We start from the raw sequence: 26,517 nt of genomic DNA, 5'->3' as shown, positions 1-26,517 counted from the left end.
CACAATATACTGTATTAATCCACTAAGGTAGGTGGCATACAGAGGCAGAGATTGATAAAATTCGAAGTGGAGCTGTATCATCACAATTTGGTGAGGTGGAAAGTATGATTGATTAAAAAAAAATTTTTTTTTTAAAATCACAGATGCAGGAAAAGTCCACTTCCTCTCGTCATTTAGTTGATAATGATGAAAGGAAGTATAATAAATTGAATATTGAAATTGATAATACATTTTAAGTTCACAGACATGCAAATAACAATGAGTCTGTCAGGTGCAAACTGTGATACTGGTTGTAGCAGAATGCTTTCTGAACATGTGTATGCTGTTCCAATCTGAGTGCTACCACAAAATCAAGCATAACCCATAACTGGATGCTGTGTGTGTGGCAGTCATAATGAAATGACATTCCTCGTGCTATGACTGCCTTGAAAAAAATAAAAAAATACAAATAAAATGTGCTATCATGACCAATCAGTACCACTCATCTCTTCACAAAAAATGTGAAAAACACATGATTATCTGTGAAATCGTCAGCAAAATACAGCTTTATATGCCATGTTTAATAACCTGTTGATAATTGGCATTTCATGCTTTATAAAAAACTATTCTCTGCATAATAAGTAATTCAATTTTATTGTATTTTATTGTTTGGCAGGGCATACCCTGTTCAACTGGCTGTTGGGTCTCCAATATATTTGAGCTAGTGTGAAAATTATGACTTTCAATACAGAAGTTATAATAATTAAGCAGTGCTGGACCAAGGTATTTTCACACCCCAGGCAGAATGATTTTTCAGCACCCTCGTTACTAAGGATATATATTTTTTCATGATTTCAAAAATTTGGCACCCATTAAAGAATAGCACCTCAGGCAAGGGCTCTGCTAGCCCATGCCTTAATCCGGCACTGTAATTAAGAAGCAAAACTATTTAGTGAAGCATAATCTACGATTTCTTATAATCAAGATGCACTTCTGAAAAAAAAAAAAAAAAATTACTGTACTATTTTGTGATGCAACCAAGGTTGTTAATAAGGTTGTACTCTAGGTACAACAAAACAAGCTTGAAATTGACCAGCTGACACTAGCATGTCAATCAGTTCTGCAAATTCCAGTGTCTAGAGAATAGGCACCTGCGAGGTGATCTAATTGAGGGGTTTAAGGCTTTGAATGGTTTGAGCAAGCTCAATGTTGATGGGATTCTTCCTCTTGCTCAGATTACAAACCTGAGGGCCATAAATTCAAGTTGAGAAAGGACATTTGCAGAATAAATGGGTGGAAATTTGCCTTTAACCAGTGAGTGTTTCATTGCTGGAACTTTCATTTGTTGTGAAAGTTGATAGTTAAAAAAAATTCAAGGAAAAACTAGACAAACTTTTAGTAGGAATGGATAAATGAAATAGGATTTTTTTTTTTTTGGCTGATGCTGTATAAGCTTGCTTTCTTGCATCATATGCCATTACTACTAATGGCAATGTCAATTGGTCTATTTCAGGTTAACCAAGGTAGTTTATTATACTAGCGAAAGCGAACTATCAGAAAATAACACCTATACAATATCAAATTTAATACTTGAAAGCAGAGATGAGCAATTTAAAACTAAATTGTACATTCTTGTAAAAGAAATAGCAGCAGCATCACACAATTACAAATGTCACACAGTACATATAAATAAAAAATTGCTGTAATTAACATATCTATATATGAAAGAGACAATTTTGTTTTCATGGAAACAAAAACTCTACAGACAAGAGTTAGTTATTTTAATATTTCTTTTAGTAACACTTCTATAGCAACCCCAACATTACATAAAAATCATTCAGTGCAGTATGTATGACAAAGAGGATGTACATTATATACACAGCATATAAATTTGGAATGATTCAGAACAAATTCACGAATACAGTTCATTATTTAAATTTAAAAAATATGTAAATTACAGATACATTCTTTCTATGATGAATTCATTAATACATAAAAATTTTGCAAATCACTTTTCAAAAATTGAAAACAGGAATTGGGAAATATTTAAATGTTCAATTGTTGAATTTAAAATGTTAAAGCTTTAACTTTAAAAAAAAATTAATAAAATTATATTAAAAAAAAAAAAATTTTTTTGCTCTGATCAGCTCTCAATTTCAAAATCTCAATTTCAAAATCCAATCTAAAACTAAATTCTCCTTCATTCTGAAACAAAGTACAAAGATATCATAAAGGATAATTATATGGTTTGAATGGTCCAAATTTTATTTATTGAATGAGGAAAGTAACATATAAAATGTACAGGCCGCCGTAGCTTAGTGGTCAGGCACGTGAGTGCATAAGTACACGTGCCTTGAGTGACCGGGGTTCAAGCCCGTGACTGCTGAATACGGTGCTGTTTCTTGTATTCTGTCTATCTTGTGAACTCCTCTGACCGTTTGGTCGTCTTGGAGTATAAGCAGAAAATTTATTTTATTTATTTATTACAATGTGAAAATGGTTTTCTGATAGTTCATGTTCATCCTGGTTTAGTATGGGGGCGGGAGAGAGAGAGAGAGAGAGAGAGATCATCCTGAAGGGGGAGAAAAAAAAATCAGCTAAACATGCATTTAAACATACATTCAGCTGTCTACAAAGTAACCAGAAAATCATTTCTCTCCCATTTTAAGTTAAGTTTATAATATCCTGAACCTTTTGCTTCAGAATGAAGCTAAAGAAACACTTGTGTTTCAGATTAGTGAGGACGAAAACATCATAAATTTTCATCAATATTCATTATTAAATTAACATCAACCTGTAGCTCCATAAAGCTGAAATCTTTTTTTTTTTTTTTTTACAAAGGTAATTAAAAATTAAATATTCAAATGATTAAAACTATGCACTCCAATTTTCTCTCAATAAAGAGGCCTTTTATCTGATTGAAGAAATCTGAACTCAAGTTTTAATATAATAAACAGATGTTATCAATAATCTGTTATAAACAGGAAATTTCTGAATTCATCATTGTGTCACTGGTTAAATTTGAAAGCTCAGCTTGCAGAATGTCTTATAATTAAATGTAATGGAAGATACAGTTCATATATTTATACAGTAAAAACTAAAAGCACTTTTATAACTTTCATAAGATGCATCAGCATTGAGAAAATATAAATTAATGGGTTCTAAGCTGGTAATCACCATTCTGCGTAATGTATCGAACCCAAGGAAGAGCTTGGTAACCACTTTTCTCGATTATCTTTAGGTAACGTACTTGAATGCCCGATGTTGTGAAGTAAGGAATCTCAAATTTTACTTGAATAGGAGGCTTTCCTTCAGTTTCTTCACTCTCTACACTAGGAAGTCCAAAGTGAGCTCTCATTAGGTATTCTTTGCCACCAGGGAAAGACTTAACACTCCAAATTATAGCATTCTGCTCTGGAGCATATTTCACATTACCAACAGTTGTCTTAAATTTTGGAGAATCAGCATCATGTGGAACTGGAATTATTATTTCTACGTTGTTGGCTGTTGAACGCCTTTTAAACTGACTTTTCGCTTTAACCATGTATTCTACTCTACTATGAGCATGCCGTTCAATCACACTTTCAATCCAGATCAGAGGCTTCACGTGGGTGTTCAGGCGATATGACATTAATTCAAATTCTCCATCGGGCGGTATAAATGAAATTGTGCGATCATTCTCAAAACGAGAAAGTCTCACACACTGATGAAATTTCACATCCTCCAGCTCTACAGATTTACTTTTTCCTCTTCCTGTACTTTCAAATAAAACCTTATCATTCAAGCCAAGGCGTAATTCAGGCATGCCTGACAAATACACCCTCATTTTAATACATCCTACAATTTCACTACGCAAAACATTACCATTTGCATTTGCTAGAAGATTAACTGATTCAATAACATCCAAAAAGACTTCATTTTTGCGATATTTAATTCCTTCTGATCTCCAGGACACCGCATTTGTTACTGCCATAGGAGGTCGAGGTTGAATTTCCATTTTGTGACTTTCCTGAGTTATGTACTCTTGTAGTATCTTACTATCTGTTGTTTGTGGATAACCAAAGTCCATTAGTTCATCTAAAAGTTCATAAATTATAACAAAATTGTCTCGTATACTTTCTTCTTCCAATTCTTTGAAGTATTCAATAAAAACTTGGACAATTTTATGTAAAAACACAAATACAAGAGCCACATTGGCATTTTTCTTTGTAGTAGCCACCAAATACAAATTATTATATTTGATATACATGAAAGTAATGGAGTTGTGAGACAAAATTGGGCTCATACAACCTTCTTCTTCTTTTTCCATTAAGAGAGGCATAAATCTGTCTATTGATGTCATATCAATATCACCTCTGTAATTACGGGAGATCAGAACTTTTCCTTTAAGATCTAAAATGTATATTGCTGAAGCAGACATCGTTGCAAGCTGAAAATAAAACATATTTTGTTAGTACTTGTAAACTTCTAAATGTTTTATTCAAATATAATCAGCTTTATTAAGGTATAAAATTCAATATATTTTATTTTCCATCCACTTAAATCAATTAAACTGCTAAAATGTTATTCATGTGTGCAAAAGTAATTTTCATAAATAATATTATAAGACTCAAAAAAAAAAAAAGAGTGCACGTGCCTGTTTATGTAACTTTAATAGTAATAATTTATCCTACATTAAAAAGATTAACAGCTTATGAAAAAAAAATCTATTTCATATGGATTAGTCAGTAATACTGTTAAGAGGGGAACAGGTATCCTGTGTGTTATCAGACACTCAGCCTAAAACACTGATGGATCCAATATCTCTCTATTACAGAAGATTTAGGAGAAGTCTGGTTGGCCTGCCTCCCTAAAATCCACTCATGCACACCTTCTTGATGGTAAGCCCTGTTACGTCACTTAGGTGGCAACAAACGTGTAGAGTGGTTCTCTTCAAGACGCCTGGTCAGCATGAAGAGGAAAAGACCAAACCCTCCAGCATATGAAAGCACGACGAAACAAATGGCCCTCAGTCCCCAGCAGCTTTCACTCTCCCTCTTACGGCAGCGAGAGGATCAGAGTGGAAGCAGAGGGTGCTAAGAATCTCTGGGTACGACCAGGCTGCCATGCACGGAAACTGAACTCAGCGTGTTATAACGTAAGATCACGCATCGGTGAAGACAGGATATTAGAGCTGGAAAAGGAATTAGAAAATGTGAATTGGAATATCATCGGTTTGGCTGAAACAAGAAGAAGAAATGAATCACTTATAAGTTTATCAACTGGAAATCTGCTGTACACCAATGGAAACAGTGAAAGGAGTGAAGGTGGAGTTGGGTTTCTGGTCCATAAAGATTTTAAAAACAACATTTTGGAATTCAAAAGTACATCACCATGAGTGTCAAGACTAATACTCAAGATTTCTAAGAGGTACAAGATAAAGATTATAATGATTTATGCACCAACATCGAGCCATGATGATGAAGAGGTTGAAGAAATGTACACCGAAATTGAGTCTTCTAGATGAGCAGAAAACCCACTAAACTATTATTATGGGAGACTTCAATGCTAAGGTTAGAAAAAGACAAAACAGCGCAGAAAGGGGAACTATAGGAAATTTTGGAATTGGTGAAAGAAATGAAAGGGGTGAAAGACTTATGGAATTTGCAGAATCTCAAGGACTGTCAGTAATGAACACTTTTTTTCAAGAAAAGGGTGAACAGAAAGTGGACATGGAAGAGTCCAAATGGATTAACTACTAATGAAATCGACTTCATCCTCACTAACAGAAGATATATCATGAATGATGTTACCGTCCTGAATAAGGTAAATGTTGGAAGTGATCACAGAATGGTAAGATGTACACTTGATATAGATGTAGGAAACGAAAGGAAAAAACTGACTCGAGTAAATAATACAAAGGTCTTTGAGAAAACAGAAGAGGAGAAAAAGCAGTATGTACTGGAACTTAAGAACAAGTTTGAGCTTCTGCAGACTGCTGAGGACCAAGATATCGATGAGGAATATTACAACTTTTTGAAAGTGATAAAGCCCAAGAAACCTATAGGGAAAAAGAAATCCAAAGAAGAAAAAATTAGTCAAGAAACACTTGTCATGATGAACCAAAGACGACAAATGAAAAGCAAGAAAAACACTGACAGAGAGAAAATTGAGTATACTGAATTATGCAAAGCCATTAGAAAGAGACTCAGAGAGGACATAAGAAGATTTAACACAAGAAAAGTAGAACAAGCATTAAGGGAAAACAAAGGATTTAAATCAGCAGCCATGAGCAGTAATACAGAAAGACAAATGATACTGAAACTGAAGAATAGCGATGGTGTACTTATAAACAGCAGAGAAGGCATAATTCAAATAGCAGAAGACTACTATAGAGAATTATACAAGGAGCAGGGGAATGATGCCAGCAGTGGGGAAGATGGATTGCAAAGTAGCAACACATACGACATACCCAATATTCTTCTTGATGAGGTAGAACATGCATTGAAGAAAATGAAGAATCAGAAAGCCCCGGGGGAAGATGAAGTTACTGTGGAGTTGTTAAAATTGGGAGGAAGAGACATAACACAAAAACTGGCAAGGCTCTTCACAAAGTGCATTAGATAAGGTGTGATGCCTAAGCAGTGGAATAATGCAATCATAGTTTTGCTGCATAAGAAAGGAGATAAATCAGAAATTATAGACCAATTAGCTTGTTATCCCACATCTACAAGTTGTTCACAAGAGTCATTACTAACAGATTAGAAAGAATACTTGATGAGAATCAACCGAAAGAGCAAGCTGGGCTTTAGGACAGGATTCTCAACTACGGATCACCTTCACGTAATATCACAGCTAATGGAGAAAGCAAATGAATATAAAACACCATTATGCCTGACATTTGTGGATTATGAGAAGGCATTTGACTCCATACAGCATAAGGCAATGTTTTGGGCACTGGAAAGACAAGGCATTGATACGCCATATATTATGATTTTGAAGAAAATATATGAGAGTGCTACCTCCTTTATTAGACTAGACAAAGACAGTAAGAAATTTAAAATTGGGAAAGGAGTTCGACAAGGAGACACAATATCTCCGAAGCTGTTTACTGCTGCCCTTGAGGAAGCTTTCAGAAGATTAGACTGGTCACAGAAAGGAGTCAATGTGAACGGAGAGTACCTAAACCATTTACGATTTGCAGATGACATTGTGGTCATAAGCCATGATCCCAAAGAATCAGAGGAAAATCTTAATCAGTTATGCACAGCTAGTAAGGATTTTGGAATAAAGATGAATATGGCTAAAACAAAAGTAATGATGAACAAGTATGCCACAGAAAGGGTAATAATGATTGAAGGAGCAGTAATTGAAAAGGTGAAGTCATATACTTATCTGGGACAAGTTATTAGCTGTAATAATGATAAATGGCTGGAAGTCAAGAGAAGAATAAAGTTTGGGTGGATAGCATTCAGGAAATATAGTCACATACTGAAGAACAATATCCCAGTTTGTCTGAAACATAAAATAATGAACCAATGTATACTCTCCACCATGACTTATGGAAGTGAAACTTGGGCACTCACCAAAAGAATGGAAGAGAAGCTGAGAACTACACAGCGAAGAATGGAACAAATCATATTGGGAATCAGACTGTTAGATAAGAAGAGAAACACGTGGATTAGGCAACAAACTAAAGTAAACGACATTCTTATCAAAACTAAAGAACTAAAATGTTCTTGGGCAGGACACATAGCTCGAAGACATGATGACAGATGGACTAAGAAAATAACAGAATGGTATCCAAGAGGAGCTAGAAGAAAACCTGGAAGACAAAGGCGGAGATGGATAGATGAAATTCATGAGTTTGTGGGTAGTAAATGGATGGCCAGTGCTCAAAACAGAAGGAACTGGAAAGTTGCTGGAGAGGCCTTCATCCTGCAGTGGATTGAAAATGGCTGATGATGATGATGACTGTTAAATTACGGATTTAAAACTAGAACTTTATATGATTGAAATAACACTATTCTGCATGTGCAGATAAAGTTAATAAAATATATATATTTTATATCTTTGTAAAATGATAAGAGGAGTTTATCTCAATATAGTACGTAGAACACTTCCGTATGATACTCTCCCGAAATTAAAACAAAAAAATCGACAACTTACATTAGAGTAAAATATAAATAATTAAATAATTAAAAACCAATTTAACAGAATTCAAATAAATTAAAAATCAATTTAATGCAATTAAAAAGAATCTAACGAAAATATTCAAAACAATTTTCCTTCCTGAAGCTGACAATGCTTTTCGACCATATGTCGTGATCAGAGGAATGAAAATTACTGAATAGGGTTGAACCTGAAACTTAAAGTGATTATTTGTCTTTGCGCATGCATGTAAAGGTCCACACATCAGAGATGAAATATGACCGCTGAACATTAAGAATTCTCGTGTAATTCAATTTCTACGGTTTCTGCAAATTAAATTGCACGAGAATTCTGTTAATGTTCGGTGGCCATATTTGATCTCTGATGCGTGGACCTTTACGTGCATGAGCGAAGACAAATAATCACTATTTAAGTTTCAGGTTCAACCCTATTCGGTAATTTTCATTCCTGTGATCACGACATGCGGTCGAAAAGCGTTGTCAGTTTCAGGAAGGAAAATCGTTTTGAATATTTTCATTAGATTCTTTTTAATTGTGTTAAATTGATTTGAATTGTGTTAAATTGGTTTTTAATTATTTAATTATTTATATTTTACTGTAATGTAAGTTATCGATTTTTTCGTTTTAATTTCTGGAGAGTATCATACGGAAGTGTTCTACGTACTATATTGAAGTAAACTCCTCTTATTATTTTACAAATATTAATATCAATGTAGAACGTATTGAGTATTACAGCTCTGATTCATACTATCATATTTTATATATATATAGTTAATAAAATATATGCATGGAATAAAAATGTGCTTGTCACTTCAAATCATTTCACACCCAAGTGCAATAGTTTTATTTTATGTTTAGCATGCCAAGTAATAAATAAAAATAACAGTATTAAAAATAAATAAATGGGTAAAATTATGAAAATACTGTATTGAGAGCAAACTTTTGAATAGCAATAAAAAATAATAAGAAGAAAGGAAAAGATTATTGGCAATTCTCAGCTTCTTTCTCCTATCTAAACTATTATATATATGTGTGCTCTGTGTGCTTTCAGTCTGAAAGTGTTTTGTGCCTAAGGAAATCATTTCTGATAACTGCAGGAAAGCTGTTCCTTTTCTAAAAAGGTAAAGAAATGCTGTCTATATAAATGGAGTGGACAGCTTATTAGGTACACACTGAATGACCTAATAATGAGTGAGTCAACATCCCTATGGAGATGTCCCAGAGGGAGGCTCTAATGCAGCCTACTGCATTCTGCAGCTGCTTCAGATTGGATGGAGTAGATCCCTGCCATGAACAGATTATTCCACTTCATAAATGCTTAATCAAGTTGAAATCCAGTGACAGAGCAGGCTAATGGTGTACAATAGAATCTTGTAATGGAACCATGCCTTGTGGCACGGTGCATTACCCTGCTGGAAGTAACTGGTACTGTACTGGTAAACTGTGAGCATGGCAGAAAATGTCTAGTCAGCAACAATGCATTCAGGTAGGCTGTAGCATTCAAACATTAATCCACCAGTATCAGAATGCCCCAATGTGCACAAAAACACACCTCCACACTTGAAACAAAAGCCGCATTACTGATACTGGCATAATGGACCTACTGATTCATGCTGTTGTCACCATGTCCTGGCCCTAGCATCAGCACGGACTCATCGGGTCAGATAGCCATTTTTCCGTTCCACAAATGATCAGTGTTCATGCATCTACAATTCTGTAGCTGCTTGTTTTTAATTGACAAGTGGAATTGGTGAGGTTGTCTGTTGCTGCAGTACCCCCACCTGTGACCAAGCCTGACACATTGTGTGTTCTGATATCTCTTTGCACACTACTGTGATCCTGCAATGTTATGTGGTTTTTCTGTTAGGCTGCATGATTTTTTTGTCCTCTACTAGCCTCTCACAACAAGCTGTGTTCTACCACAGGACTGGTGTTGGATGGATGTTTATGACTGTTGAACCATTCTTGGTAATATGTATTAGACAATGGGAAGGCAAATGGCTGACTGCAAAGCATATTTTAGTCAATTGTGGTACTCAGAAATAAAATTGTGTACACAAAAAACTCAAGAATTCTACCAAAAATTAACATCAGAGTTTTTGTAGGTATTACAAAATTTTTTGGCATATTAGTATTAAATATTATGTACAATAATGATAACTGAATGGCATCTCACCACATAAGTGTGAAGATAATACACGAGTTTCTGTGATTGGTCAGGGGATCAGCTAATGGCATCCCATGTATATATTTCACTGGCTGGATACAGTGTGGCTCTCTCACATTCATATTAATATTTCATTGCAGTTCTTTGTTGCTGGTTGCATTCTAAAAAGTTAAGTGGTGTTCTAATAAACCATATTATTAAAATTCATATTAAGTACTTTTTTGCTTATAAAATACTTATATAACCAAACATTCTAAGCCAGAAATCTCATTAATCAAATGCCTGATTTAGTTTTTAAGTTTACTTCAAATTTTTATATATCTACCTAATGTTTCTCTATAAACATCAATCAAGCTTTTATCTATTTTTAAAGTAGCTCATATGAGGAAAAAGGTCATTTAGACACTTTTCTGCATGAAGATCCCAGCAGGGTGACAGTGTCTGTATGACTTGCACTATCATGCTGAAAGTGACTTGGTCCTACTACTGCTACATGACCTTGCTGAATGCAGTTATGCACACATAAACAAAATCCCTTGGTGTTGAACTACCTGCTTTATATAGCCAGAGTATATAAACAATGCTTATGCAGTATTGTTTATGTACAATTCCCTCCTGTACAATTACAGGTATACATACTGTACTTTCCCCCCCCCCCTTCTTTTTTCCCCTCTGTCCAGTGTAATTTTTTGAAAACTGCTTTTTTTTAGGGGAGGGGGAGTTCAAAAGATAGTAACTGAAGGAAGGCAGGTACAATGGAAAAGTGAAAAACTGCATACAACACATTAAATAAATTGAAAACAAAATGTGATATAAATTATGCAAATTATAATCAATAAAACAACAGTATAAGTTCAATGAAAAAGAAATGACCTGACAAAAATCATTTTATACAATCTTAAAAAGTAAATTGCGATATCTGTGCTAAAGATGACCACTGACTTTGAAGGGGAATATTGCTGACACAAAATCATTTAAAGATTATTTGACTTGGCTATTTTATTTACATACATACATTAAAAACAAACAAGTAATGCTTTAAAAAAAATAAATAAAATAATCATCCTACACTGAAACTCATCATTAAACAATTTTATATCTTTGAAGTGAAATAAATTGTAAAATAGACTTATTCTTGACCAAATTTAGTAATCTTCTATATAATCCTGTAGGTGTATATTAGAAGTTCATAAGTGTTTTATTATGTGCATAAACTATAAATAATAACCTATATTAGAAGTTCATAAGTGTTTTGTTATGTGCATAAAACACAGAACGTAATCTAAAATAGCAGTGTATACTGCCATCAAACAAATGAATTAGTGAAATACTATTATTTTAATTTTTCTTAGTTTCAGGTTTGGCTTTTAAACTAAATTTAGACTAAAATCAAGCCTCAGACTACACCAGAAAAGCAATGGGCTCAAAGTAGCAGAAATGTTTTGGTTGAAAGAGAACTTCCAAGAGCAGTTCTCCTGGGAATCAGGACCATGCTATATGTATTAGTTGTTCCCATTTCAAAGCTATCTTTAGCAGAACATGATACAGCTATGTGGCATGCCTTTGTATGTGTGTTTGTTGCAAAGAACATGAGAAGCATAAATTAAGCACAAATTCAGCATTTTTACAAGCTTATAAGGGCTTGAAGAATAGGGCTGATGCCCTTGAAGGGTCCCTCTCTTGAATTACAAGAGAGGGACCCATCAAGCACTCAAATGCCCAGCCCAATGCTTGAGCCCATGCCCTGGCATCAGACAACACAATGACATCCTCAACAACAGAAACCCATAGTCCAAAGGAAGTAGCTATAGTTGGTGACTTGATTGTCAGAGAAACAGATTTTCAAAAATGTCAGGTGGAATAGGACAAGGGTATGTTTGCCAGAGGCTAAAATCAATGGCATTGTAGAGCAGCTATCACCTTTTAAGGGCACAAAAGGTACATGATTGTACTAATGATTAGTATGTGCACATTCATACCAATGATATTAATGGTAGAGGATCCAAGGATTTTATTAACAAGTACAGATCAATGTTAAGAAAAAATAATCAGTTAGGACTGAAATTAAATGGGTCTGAATTCTGCACAGTCATGATAGGAGGAAGTGAGTGATGAGAGCCTTGTCAATCAATTCAAAACTGGAAAGACTGTGCAAGGCTCATAGGATAGAATTTTTCATAGCATGGCATGTGCTCATTATCAGGAGAGACTGAAGTTAAACATAAGAAAGGCACCTGGGGTGGATGGGATCTATCCAGTTATATTAAAGGAGGCGGCAAAGCAACTAAGCAAACCCTTAGCCATAATTATGAGAGCATCCTTGGACTCAGGGGAGGTCCCCACGGACTGGAGATGTGCAAATGTATCCCCAATTCACAAAGGGGGATCGAAGGGTGACACGAGTAATTACAGACCAGTTAGTTTAACTTTTCTTCCGGGTAAAATAATGGAGTCACTGGTTAAAGATACATTGCAGGATCATCTAGACAAGACTGCAGCAATAATTCAGACACAGCATGGGTTTGTTAAGGGAAAGTCGTCTGACAAATTTGATAGGATATTATGATGTGGTTACAAAGGAACTGGATGCAAAAAATAATTTTGATATCATATATTTGGATTTCAGGAAAGCTTTTGACACTGTTGCGCATGGAAGACTATTGTACAAATTGGAGCAGAATGGTATTAAGGGTAAGTTGCTACAATGGATAAAAGGATGGTTGAGTGGGAGAAGACAGAGGGTGGTTAATGGGTGCTGCTCTTCGTGGACTAATGTCATTAGTGGAGTCCCACAGGGTTTGGTTTTGGGTCCACTGCTGTTTTCTATATTTATCAATGATATTGATGAAGGTATATCAGGCTTAGCGTCGAAGTTTGCAGATGATAAAAAGGTTGGCAGGATTGCTAATGACAGTAATGGCAGTGTGCTACTGCAACAGGATCTAGATAACTTGGCCAGATGGGCTGGGAAGTGGCAACTGAAGTTTAACCTTGACAAATGCAAAGTACTGCATATGGGTAGAAGTAACCCCAGAGAAACATACCAACTGTGTGGTACTACACATAAGGTGGTAGAAAATGAAAAAGACCTGGGAGTAATTGTGCAGTCAAATATGAAGTTTCCTGAGCAATGCAGACAGGCTGCCAGGGCAGGTCATGGGGTTTTGTCAATGATATATAGGAATTTTGCTAGCAAGGAGAAAGGGGTGATTATCCCTCTGTATAAGGCAATGGTCAAGCCGTGCCTTGAGTACTGCGTACAGGTCTGGAGGCCTCATTTTAGGAAGGATGTAGATTTGCTTGAGCATGTACAGAGAAGGGCAACAAGATTGGTGAGGGGAATGAAGGGATCCTCTTACCAAGAGAGGCTTAAGTTCTGCAAATTGCAGTGGCTGGAGACTAGGCACCTGCGTGGTGATCTGATTGAGGTGTATAAGGCCTTGAATGGGTTGAGCACGCTGAATTTTGATGGGATCCTTCCACTTGTTCAGATTAGAAACCTAAGGGGGCATAAATTCAAATTAAGAAAAGACAGATGTAGAATAGATGTGCGGAAATTTGCCTTTAGCCAGTGGGTGGTTAATTGCTGGAACAAACTTCCATCTGTCGTTGTGGAAGTTGATAGGTTAAATAAATTTAAGGAGGAACTGGACATGGTGTGATTTTTTTTTTTTGGCTGATGCTGCATAAGCTCATACACTTGCTTTCTTGCATCACATGCCACTACTACTACTACACTTAATACATAGAACAAACACAGAATGCACAGGGAAGAAATATGCTTAAATAGCAGGGGTGCAAGATTATTTATAGATGCAATTGAGGCACTGCTGGGTGAATCCGAAAACTGCTAGAAGCGGATATGCAGAGAGTAACACTAACCACAGGCAGAGGTGTAAATAGACTCTTGCATTGCTTCTATTGGAACATGGAGCCTGGAAAACAATGTATCAGGAATTTCAAGGCCTGATGGGGTCCTCATGGAACAAGCAAATACATGGGCAATCAGGATTACCAAGAGTAAAAGGAGGTGCATGTATATTGCATATACTTAAAGACAGGAGCATAGTAAATAAATTTGATGAAGTGTTGGCCAAGTCATCAAATGCAGATATTGTGGGGGTTATCAAAGACAAATTCTGCACCCGTTATATTTTTATTATTATTAGCCCTATGGTGCAAGGAAGCCTGAGGCTTATGCTACACCAACCAAAAAAAATTCCTAAGTTACCCTGAGAGAGAGGGAGAGAGTATAGAGGAATCAAGAAGAGAGAGAGAAGAATGATGATATCCAGCTCAGGACCCTGGGTGTGCCAAGCCCATACACACCAGATGTGAGATCTGTCACACAGATATAAGGAATGCACATTTTTAATCTGGAGAGTATGAAGTGTACAGAAAGAACACAAAGTGGTACTGGAATATCAGTTCAACTCTTCCAGTGTGCAGAAAGGACAGATAAACAGGAAGAGAGGGGTAGTGCTCTTAGATAAAAAGAACATTGTAACTGTAAGGTAGTACATCCAGTATACATGGGTGGCCAGTGCAATGCTTATCACTCTGGTGTAACATAAGGACTTGGAAAACAAAAATGAGAGTAGGAGTGTATTATAGACTTAATTGCTATGATGATTATAATTAACAACTGTACAGACAAATAGAGTGAGCCAGTAAATCAGAATGTCATATAATAGGGCAATTTAACTTTAAGGATATTGACTAGACATGTGGATTGTTTCAAACAGGCAACTCTTTTGTGGATTTACTGGATGAATATTTTCTATACGAACATGTTTAGAGAGACAATAAGATAAAGCAATAATACCCTTGATATGATTATTAACAGTCACTCATCATGCATTAAGAATATCAAGAAAGATAAAATACAGTAGGTGGTACAATCACAGTGTATTGATGTGGGATTTACTTAAAGGTGTAACTAATGTCATGGGCAAAGGGAAGCTCTTTTGCTTTCAGAAAGGCGATTACAGTGATCTGAGGCAGTTTTTAAATTCTATGCAATGGGACTAACTGGTAAAGTTACTGAAAGAAAATTCTAAATGGAAAGCATTTAAGGACATAACAGTAGAAGCTACTAGGCTTTTATAACAACTAAGAGATACTGTTCAAGTCTTATACCTAAATGGATGAAATGATAAAACTTGTGACAGAGAAGAAAAAACGCTTGGGATGCATAAAAATTATCAGATGGTACAACAACAGTCTGCAATGAAGCCAAAAAAGGAGGTTAGGCAAGTTAAGGCAGATTACAAGTCTATGGCAGAGAATGTAAAGATAAGCAGCACAGAATGTTTTACACTATAAGGGGGATGAATCATATTATAGGTATTTTGCATCTACATTCACACAAGAGGAATTTATAGAGAGTAATGATAGAAGTGTATCAAATTCTAACAGAAAGACTAATTATTTTGCAATTACTAAAAGGAAACAACAGAAGAGGTAAGCAAGCCCTTAGCCATGATTATGAGAGCATTTTGGATTCAGGAGATGAGATGTGCAAACACAGCCCCAATTCATAAACAGGATGCTTGGACTACACATGAGGGAACATAAATTCAAACTTGAGGAAGAATGGCTGCAGGATAGATATGTGGAAATTTGCCTTCAGCAATGGGCAGTTGATTGGTGGAACAAACTTCTGTCTGGTGTTGTAGAGATGTATAGTTTGAATAAATTCAAGGAAGAACTAGACAAAGTGTTAGAGAGGTGGTGATATGGTTATTTTTTTTTATTATTATTTTTTTTATTTGTTGGCACTACATAAATTTGGTTTCTTACATCATTTTCCATTACTAATATTAATATAATACTAGATATATTACCTAAACAGTAATAGATCCTCTTGAATGTAACATGTAAACTTATATCACAGTCACCATTGCAACATGATGTACCAATCAAAGACTGCAATAAACTATACTGAAAAAGAAAAAAGTTGACTCAGTCACTGGTTTGGCAAATCATAAAATATAGAATAGTGTGTGTCTGAGCAGCTTTATATTTTAAATAATAAGAATAGGTGATTTGGTCATGTGCATTCAGGGAACTTAAGTGGCATGGGTAAGTTATATCTTTCCTGAATATTCTTGCCAAATCTTTCTCATAACACACTAACTTGTCTATATTAATTATCTGCCAATTTCTACATTCCACACTTAGCAGAGCTGCTCGAAAGGCTGAATTTATTCAAAGCTCCCTTCTTTTCTGATGCAAATTATATCAATCCACTGTTTATTCATTTTAGTTTAAACCTTGAGTAAATTTTTTAAAGGTATAAAATAGGAGCACTCAGAACTATACACTAGAACATTTCTCATTTAGCATTTGTATTAATTGGGTATTTCAGTTGTTCCTACCTAAAGAAGAAGCTCAAAAATGAAATCCTTCTCTTCACAACAGTAATTTCCTTGGATATTTTCAATTACAAAAATTTCAGATTCACTACCCATTAGCAAATCCTTAACTTGATAGATTTTAAATAGCAGCTCACTCTTTAAAAATGGCATGTCAAGAGAATTCTGATTCTCCTATTGACAACCACAGCACACTAAAGTAGAGTGGTCATCCAGATGTTCAAAAACAAACTGCTACTATGTGTGTATCCTATCCGCAAGTCCTAAGTTTGGAAAATTAATGTCCCCCACAACGAGACATTCTGATCTGCTTCTCCATTTCAGTCATGATCATTGCTAATCATTATACTTGACATGTTCATTGTGTCTGTTGCACATAAATATTCAACAGTACCTTCAAGTGCTGTGTCATAATGGATATAGGTGGTAATTCTTAAGCAGACAATATACAAGTGGTGTAAAAATAAAGGTATTAAATTAACTGCTTAATGCTGCTGGCATACTGATTGAGCTCTGGTCTATTAGTAGTAGTAGTAGTAGTGGCACACGATGCAAGAAAGCAAGTGTAGGAGCTTATGCAGCATCAGCCAAAAAAAAAAAAAAAAAAAAACACACCATTCCCTCCAAATGCCTGTCCAGTTCCTCCTTAAATTTATTTAACCTATCAACTTCCACAACGACAGATGGAAGTTTGTTCCAGCAATTAACCACCCGCTGGCTAAAGGCAAATTTCCGCACATCTATTCTACATCTGTCCTTTCTTAATTTGAACTTATGTCCCCGTAGGTTCGTAATCTGAACAAGTGGAAGGATCCCATCAGAATTCAGCGTGCTCAACCCATTCAAGGCCTTATAGACCTCAATCAGATCACCGCGCAGGTGCCTAGTCTCCAGCCACTGCAATTTGCAGAACTTAAGCCTCTCTTGGTAAGAGTATCCCTTCATTCCCCTCACCAATCGTGTTGCTCTTCTCTGTACACGCTCAAGCAAATCTACATCCTTCCTAAAATGAGGCCTCCAGACCTGTACGCAGTACTCAAGGCGTGGCCTGACCATTGCCTTATACAGAGGGACAATCACCTCCTTTTCCCTGCTAGCAAAATTCCTATATATCATTGACAAAACCCCATGACCTGCCCTAGCAGCCTGTCTGCATTGCTCAGAAAACTTCATATCTGACTGCACAATTACTCCCAGGTCTTTTTCATTTTCTACCACCTTAAGTGTAGTACCACACAGTTGGTACGTTTCTCTGGGGTTACTTCTACCCATATGCAGTACTTTGCATTGATTAACATCACTGAAATAAAGTATATTGTATATTGAAATATTATATTGAAATAAAGGTGACTTTATTTCAATATAATGGCTCTGCTGCAGTCACCTTTATTTCAATTTTCTTTATTTAAATCAGTTTGGGGTATATACCCTACTCGAAAACTGCCTACAAGGTCAGCATGTTACACAAGACAAAAAAAAAAAAAAGGTTACATTAATCTGCTAGAGCCAAATTAAAAATAAAATAACTATTAATAATAATAATAATGATAATAATAATTATTATTATTATGCAGGTGAGGCTATTTAAAATATGTTCTCAGTGTCATGATGTTTCATCAAGGTGATGGATATTTTAATATCAACTTAAGCAATAAAATCTTAGTGTGATGTCATGAAAAGATCAAGGGCATCTGTGAAGCGAGGTGCAGATAGTATCCATCCCCCCCCACATAAAACATCCCTGTTAAGGATGACCCTAATGCATGCATCCTTTTACTTCACAAGATTTGTCTGTCAGTTAACAAGTAAAATGGCAAGCAAGTGCCCAGTGTTTTTGCAAGAAATTTACTACGGTTGTTGATATCCTGTCAAATGCTGCATTTACATCAAGAAATAATATCCAAATGCTTTCTATTGTGTAGATCTTTTTTGGTCTTACAGAAGGTTAAGTAAATGCAGATCTAATTCTGGATGTTCACTGAGAGGTTTGCAGCTGAAACAGTAATTACCATGATGAAGATTCATTTTCTCAAAAATTTTCAATAGGTTGCAACTTATAAAAATAGGTTAGTAGTCTTGGTTAATTTTTGCACTAGACTGTTTTGGAACAGGCCTCATGAAGTAATGCTTCTAGATGGAAAGATGAGGCAGACTAAGATTTTGTTGAAAATGCCTTGTAGGATATTAAGTATATAGGCTATTTATTTTTAAGTTGGAAAAGAAGGAACCATTCAGGCTAATTCTGTTTCCATTTGGGAATTTAATATGTAAATCAGTCATACCTGGCATGGGCACCTGCAAAAATTTTTCTGGGGGGGGGACAAAATATACCAGCACTGTAAAAAAAGTAAAAAGTACAGAAATGGCTAAGAGCAAAGCCAAAAAACTGCTATGCAGTGCTGTGTACAAAATTTTTAAAAGTTGCTATTTTGTGAAATTTTAAATAAAAAATTCACTAATATTCTGAAATGAAATTAACCATTTTTTTTTACTTGTTAATCCCCTTGTGAGGAAAAAATTACATGAATTATATTGAAATTGAAAAATCTGGGGTGGGAATGCCCTTTTCCTTACTGTGGGTGCCTGGATAGAATGATTCTGGAGAATTTGTTCCTAGTGACTAATGTTATGCAGTTGGCATATCTGCATAATAAGTCTGAGGTCAGGTCCATAATGATGGTTCTACCCATTCTTTTAGCGTGTTCAGATGTATGATATGTTCTCTATTAACGTTGTGGCATATTTATTTTCTCAGCTTGATATAATCAGTGGCAAAACAGGCAAACTTTTCAAGGGATGGTTAACTGTTCTTTAAGGACATCTAATTCAGGACTCTCCAGGACTTGGGGTAACCTTTGAGCAATTAAATGGAAGCATTCACCCTGTTACATTACAGCTGGCCAAATAACCTGTTTCAGCTGAATTTTGATCTTGACCATCTTGAGTACTGTACAGGTCTGGAGGCCTCACTTTAGGAAGTGATGTAGATCTGCTGGAATGGGTGCAGAGAGGCATAACAGATCAGTGAAGGGAACAAAAAGGGTGCTCTTACCTAGAAAGGCTTCAGTTTATGCAGTATCTCAAGACCAGGCACCCGCCAAATGTTAATGGCATTCTTCCACTTACTGAGACTACACACAAGGGGGCATAAATTCAAATTGAGTATGGATGGTTGCAGGATAGATGTGCAGAAGTTTGCTTCAAACTTCCATCTGTTGTTGTGGAAGTGGATGGACTGAATAAATTCAAGGGAGTACTTAGACAAATTCTTGGAGGTATGGATGGATGGATGGATGGTTTTTTTTTTTTTTTTTTTTTTGGCTGATGCGATGCTATATAAGCCTGTTTTCTTGCATCATTTGCCATTACTACTACTACTATACCTGACCAATCTAATTATTATGATATTGTCATAAAAGAAGTGATGCAAAGAATAATTCTGATATAAATTACTTAGATTTTAGCAAAGCTTTCGATGAAGACACACATGAAAGGCCTTCTGCATAAAATGAATGTGGCATTAGCTATAAGATAGTACTATTGATAAAGGGATGGTAAAATAAGAAAGGAAGACAGTGATTATGAACAGCCACTTCTGTTCATTAACCAATGTAACAAAGAGGATTCCACAAGGTTTAGTGGTGGGGTCTGTTCCTAATATTTATTGATGATATTTAAGTAGTATTTCAAGTTTAATGTCTATGTTTGCTGAAGTTACTAAAGTGAACTAGGTGGCTACTGGCATTAATCAGGGTATGCCACAAGATCTGGATGAACTAATCAAAGGGACTAAACATCATACAACATTGAGAAATGCAATGTACTGCATTTGGATAGTAGTAATCGGAGGATAGCATACCACTCAACCATCATAAAAATCAAAGTAGTCAATAATGAAAAGACTTGGGAGTAAGTGTACACAGTCCAACAAGAAGTTTTGTGGGCAGTGCAGCCAGATTGCTTGGATTAGCTCATGGGATTTTTTCAATGGTATAAAGCATATATCATAAAGTAACTTTGCTAACAAAGACCTAGAGATGAGTATTGCACTGTATTAAGGAATGGTGGTTAAGCCACATTTTGGGTGCATTCTTAAAAAAGAGAGACAAGAGTTCTGCTTGCAATATCTCTAAACTAGACATCTGTATTGAAGCCTAACTGAGGTATTTAAGGCTTCATATGGGCTGGGTAAACTATATGCTGGTGGTATCTTTATTCTTTCTTAGGCAACACATAAAAGGGACATAAATTCAAATTAAAAAACAATGGTTGCAGAATAAAAGTGCAGAAATTTACAATCAGTCAGAGAGTAACTGATTGTTGAAAAACTACCAAGTGTCATGCAAGTAGGCTAATATCACTTTCCTACCTGTTATAATTTATCATTCTTCACCCACCTCATTTAATGCTATTTATTCTCTTCACTGATATTATTTTGAATATCAATTCATGAAGGGTTTTCAATTTATCATTCTGCCAAAGTGAAAACTAAGGATTTAAGAGCCAAAAAGAGTGAACATGAAGCATATAATATGTACAGACCAAAGCATTATATCCTGCATGTCTTTGCCATTGTTCCACATAGAAGCAAAGGCAAAAAATAAAGACTAGTTAGAAAAAAATTCCGAATCATTCAGAATATAAAGAGTTCACTCTAAAGAGATCATTCCATTTTTTTTTTTTTTTTATGTGAACCCCAAACACGAGAGGTATTAGAACCGATAGTACTTAGTACCGTGCTTGAGTTAAATCAGCAAATAGGCCCAGGCCTTTCAACAAGGCAAAGAAACTGGAGAAAAGAAACGTATTATTCTCTAATAAATTAATTTGGCTGACACTTGTATGCAACTTCCTAAACTACGATCATATTATTTAATTCTCAATCATATTCAATATTATTATTAGTAGTAGTTGTGTCAAATGATGCATGGAAGCAAACTTATACAGCATCATTCAAAAAAAAAACTACCCACCTTATCTGTCCATTCTCTGAATAGTATGTCTAATTCTTCTTCTTTAAATTTATTCAAACTGCCCACTTCCACCACAACACCAGATGACAATTTGTTGTAACAATTAATTACTCTCTAGCTAAAAAAAAATTTTACATATCTATCCTGCAATGAGCCTTATACAGTTTTCAGCTGTCTGATTTCCTCAAATGTTCTTTTGTGTATTACCTGAGACAGAGTAAGCTATACCATCATTAATGCTTTAAAACGATTGAGTAAACTTTAACACTTCATTCAGGTCTCCTCATAAGTGCCTAGCTTCCAAGTGCTGCTGTTTGCAGAAAAATGGTAAGAGTACCATTTTCTGTTCTTGACTAATCTGGATGTTCTTCATTGCACCCATTCCAAGATTCCACATCTTTCTTAAAATGAGAATTCCAGACCAGTATGCAGTACTCAAGATGTGGCCTAGCCACTGCCTTATACAATGGAATAATCATCACCTTGTCTGTTCTGGAAAAGTTCCTGTACATCACTGGCAGAAACCCATGGACTGTTCTAGCAGCCTGCATGCTCTGTTCAGAAATATTAGCATTAGCATTAGTAGAGGCATTTGATGCAAGAAAGCAAGCTTATGCAGCATCAGCCAAAAAAAAAAAAAAAAAAAACCCACTTCCACTTCACCCCTCTGTTCGTTCAATCTTCATGCTAAACTATATAATTATCCCTAGGTGGTAGGTCTCATCTGTTCTCCACTATCTTGAGCAATAACATCTAATTGGATATTCTGATATTACTACTGCCCATATGCAGTACCTTGCATTTACCAATGCTAAACCTCAACTGTCTCTTCTCAGCCCATCTGCCTAATTTTTAGTTTCAGTCTAGCTGCAGCAGTAAGCCTTTATTCCTATCATTAACAACCCTACCAACTTTGTAATCTTGGACAATAAGCTTGACATGCCTTCATCAATATCGTTAATAAATATTGTAAACCGTAACGGGTGCCAGCCCTGAGGGACTCCACTAATCACATCAGACCAGGAAGAGTGGTGCCCATTAATAACAACCATCCCTTTATTCATAGCAGTAACTTGCCTCTAATGCCACAATGCTATAATTTGTATAGCAGTCTTTCACATGGAAGAAGCTTTACTGAAATCTAAATATATGATGTCAAAATTGTTTGCATCCAGTTCTTTTATTACTGCATCACATTATCTAATCACATTGGAAAGGCAGATCCCCTCCTTAACAAACCCATTATGTGAATGGCACTACAATATTTCTTTAACCACTGACCCCATTATTTTCCCTGCAACATGTCAAGCTTACACATCTATAATTTGTTCACATCAACATTTGACCTCCTTTGTGAATAAGGGAGACAATTTGCATACCTCCAATCTATAAAAACTTCACATGAATCCAAGGATGCTCCAGAACATGGGTACAACACGACTCACCGCATTGCGGGCGTGGCCGAAGAACAGAGTGATTGTCCAGCTGAGTTCTGTGACTAGCTGATTATTGGGAATACATAATTAACCTCAATTTGAGTTTCTAATTGTTTGATTGGATGCAAATTGGCTTCTGATTTTAGCTGTAAATGCAAAATATCATTTACTTTGTTTGCTGTACTGTTGCTTAGTCACTGTCATTCTGCTGCTCTGCTGCCCTCGGTAATTGTGCTCTGCTGCTGTCTTTTTTTTTTTTTTTTTTTTTTATGAGAACCCCAAACACGAAAGGTATCAAAACCTATAGTACTTAGTACCGTGCATGGGTTGAAGGAGAAGTATGGGGAGAGGGGAGGGGGATGCCGGAAACTTTGCTCTAGAGACTAAACATGGGTTTCACCACTTCAAGCCTCCAATAAGCAAAGTGGTGGTATTTCACCGGTTGATGAAAGTCATCTACCACCTGACACTGTCACTTATTAAATAAAATATATTTTCTGTTTATACTCTGGGACGACCAAATGGTCAGAAGAGTCCACAAGATAGACAGAATACAAACAGCACCGTATTTAGCAGTCACGGGCTTGAACCCTGGTCACTCAAGGCATGGGTATTTATGCACCTGCACGCCTGATCACACAGCTATGGCAGTCGTTCTTTTTTTTTTTTTTTTATTTGACATTCCGTGTTCAACCCCAATGGAGCAAGTGACCGCAAGAACATTGCATGGTTTGCAAAAGGATGGATGTAAGCAGGTAATTGAATGGAGAGTTTTTTGTATTCATTTGATTTTTTTGCAATAATTGTATGAGTTATTAGTATCAGGTTCTCTTAATATTAGTGGGAGTCTGGAGAGGGCAGCCCCTCCAGAAAAAACAGAAGAAAAAAAAGCATTTCTGTTGATGTGCATGAGCAATTCTCATTGTTAATGCACGTGAAATCATCTAGTAATGTATGGGTAAGAAGAATCAGTGGTTGTATGTGGTGTTAGTTTTTGCTAACTGTTTAAAAAAAATTGCACTTCTGTTCAAGTACATGAACAATTCTAATTGTTAATGCATGTGAAATTATCTAGTAATGTATGGGCGAGAAGTATCAGTGGTTGTGTTTCTATTCACCTATTTTTTGCTCCCATTGCGTTTCTTTTCCTTCATTTCAGCTCCAAAATATTACTGTCACATGATATCACCTAGTAATGTGCAGTAGAGGGGGAAAGCAGTGAGTGGGAGGTGCCTTCACTGCCTTCTTCCTCTCTTTTTTGCCAAATATGGGGTTGCACCCATGTTCTGAAGATCAACCAAAAATTTTTGTTTGATCTAAGAGTAATTTCATTGTTGGAACAAAGTGCCATCTGGCATTGTGGAAGTGGATAATTTGAATAAATTTAAGGAAAGATTAAGCAAATTTCTAAAAGGGATGGAGACATGTGTTTCTGGCGATGCTATATAAGCTTATTTCTTTTCATCGGTGCTTACTAATACTTTTCAGTAAGTTCTATGATGAAGCCAGAAAATACTGTTGTTTTAACACTAAACTTTGTCTGTATTAAACCAAAATGTTCATAAGTGAACCACATCACTTATTCAAGCACGGTTCTACGTGTGCGTCGCCATATCTACACCTGTCGTACATCTTGATGAATTTCAGCCTATACGGCAGTAATTTAATCATGCTAGTTTTATTTTAAAATGGTAGAACGCTGTTATACGCAGCTCTCTTCAATTTTTTATTTATATTGCTGCACACCAGCTCCCATAAGGTGACGACGTAATGTTAGCAAGTCTCAGGAAGTAAAATATATTCAAAAGTAACTATGGCCGTATCTACACGTAAAGAAATGTAAAATTGTGATAATCTATAAGCAAAGATTAAATAAACAAAATACAATGACAATCAACTCATAACAATATTTAAACTTAAAAATACACATTAACTATTATCGGGACACACCGGCCTACACCCACAAAATTATTTACTTTTCATATAATGACGCAAAACATATGATTGAACTATTGCAGCACCCACCTTTACTTAAAGAATGAAATTTAATCAAAAATATAAGATGAAAAACTAAAAATAACACCAACAATTTCATACCAGATTTTTATTCAGGTTTTCTACCTAATGATTTACAGTCATTAAATTTTAACTTCTAATGCCACCTATTATCCCTATAAAAACTACGCATCCCTACGTATACATTCTCATACCATTAAAAAGAATGTGACAATTCCCTAAACTCTTTAATCTGGTTACGAACGGGAATGACTCTAGTAAACAGCAGTTTTTCATCTCGCTTAAACTTTGATAATACTAAGAGAGTTAAATTTGCTTTTTTTTTTTAATAAACTATTTTGGTGAAATGAAAATATATCATTCAGTGGTTTTTGTTATTACTGTATTTTGATTTTAAGCAAGGCCACTAAGGTGCAATTGTACTCAGGGCCGGATTTAAACTTGTTGCGACCCTAAGCTATAACATGTTTGAAGCACTTCTCTCTTAAAATTCACCTGTGACAATATTAAAAAAAGGATTTTTAAAGATAGAGCGAGGCCCTAAGCTGTAGCTTGTTTAGCTTATATGTAAATTCTGCCCTGAGTGTACTGTGCCTGTAAATGGCATTTATTTTATGGCCAGTGTCAAATTTCTGGATGAAAATTTACGCTTCAACGAAAAACTATGCCATGTTCTTCCCAGACCGCCTAACTGAGCCATGGTGACATCATGGCTCAGTTAGGCGCATATAAGCCCATACAAGTTCCTCACAGTCGACGGGACTCAAACCGAAGTTTTCCAAAGAGTATGAAAGGACAGCAGTCATAACTAGTGAGCTAGCCATAATAATAACCTATTATTCAGTACAAGTACAACACTCACTGATCGCTGAATTATGACAAACCCATCCGTATTGGACTTCGCGCATAGCTCGCAGTATAAAAAGCCAAACAGTCGTGCGCCAGAGCAGTGGTAATTTGCATTTGGTTGCTAAAGTTATAGCGATAAATTAGCAGTTATGGGACATAGAAAAGGTATCATGGAGTGACATAGTGTTGTTTGACAAGCGGCACCGATGGTTTCCCACACGTCCACCTTTCGATCTGTTGTGAAGCAAAACAGTGCTCCGTCAAGGCCAGTTAGTGTTTGCTTAGTGTGGGTTACGTTGTTCATCGCCACTTAGCCTAGGGTCTGTAAAGCACCACAGACCGTTAGTTACTATCACTGGCATGTCCATGCCAGGTCAATAGACACATAGAAAGAGAACTCTGGCTGGCTAACCTAAGGGGTAGCCCGAGTTACCAGGGAGGGCCATAAAAAATAAATAATAAAAAATAAAATAAATAAATCAAAAATAGATATATAAATAAAAAATCTAAAAGAAGAGTAAAAGGGTGACAGCCTGAAGAGTTGGAGTCATAAGAGAAAAAAGTATGCAG

The 26,517-nt window shown here is 35.8% G+C and overlaps 1 protein-coding gene across 3 annotated transcripts; it reads right to left on the bottom strand.

Annotated features, from left to right (window-relative positions):
* Positions 1-2,863: 2,863 nt before the first annotated feature.
* AP-1mu (adaptor protein complex 1, mu subunit) lies at positions 2,864-25,239 on the bottom strand. 3 transcript variants are annotated; one of them, XM_090385391.1, is made up of 3 exons: positions 25,180-25,236; positions 16,143-16,239; positions 2,864-4,408 (listed from the first exon to the last, which is right to left on the bottom strand). In XM_090385391.1, the coding sequence occupies exon 3, from the start codon at positions 4,397-4,399 to the stop codon at positions 3,131-3,133; it is 1,269 nt and encodes a 422-aa protein (XP_090241517.1). In that variant the 5' UTR covers positions 4,400-4,408; positions 16,143-16,239; positions 25,180-25,236; the 3' UTR covers positions 2,864-3,130. The 3 variants fall into 3 exon arrangements, with proteins under 3 accessions (XP_090241517.1, XP_090241518.1, XP_090241519.1); XM_090385392.1 differs by lacking the exon at positions 16,143-16,239 and having other exon boundaries at positions 25,180-25,239; XM_090385393.1 differs by lacking the exons at positions 16,143-16,239; positions 25,180-25,236 and adding an exon at positions 10,306-10,373.
* Between the last annotated feature and the right edge of the window lie 1,278 nt (positions 25,240-26,517).

This window comes from Mastigoproctus giganteus, chromosome 11 (genome assembly GCF_048544385.1).
Source record: "Mastigoproctus giganteus isolate SK-2022 chromosome 11, ASM4854438v1, whole genome shotgun sequence".
NCBI lineage: Eukaryota > Metazoa > Arthropoda > Arachnida > Uropygi > Thelyphonidae > Mastigoproctus > Mastigoproctus giganteus.
Note: the sequence above shows the minus strand (reverse complement) of the source record. Positions and strands in the feature narration are given on the sequence as shown.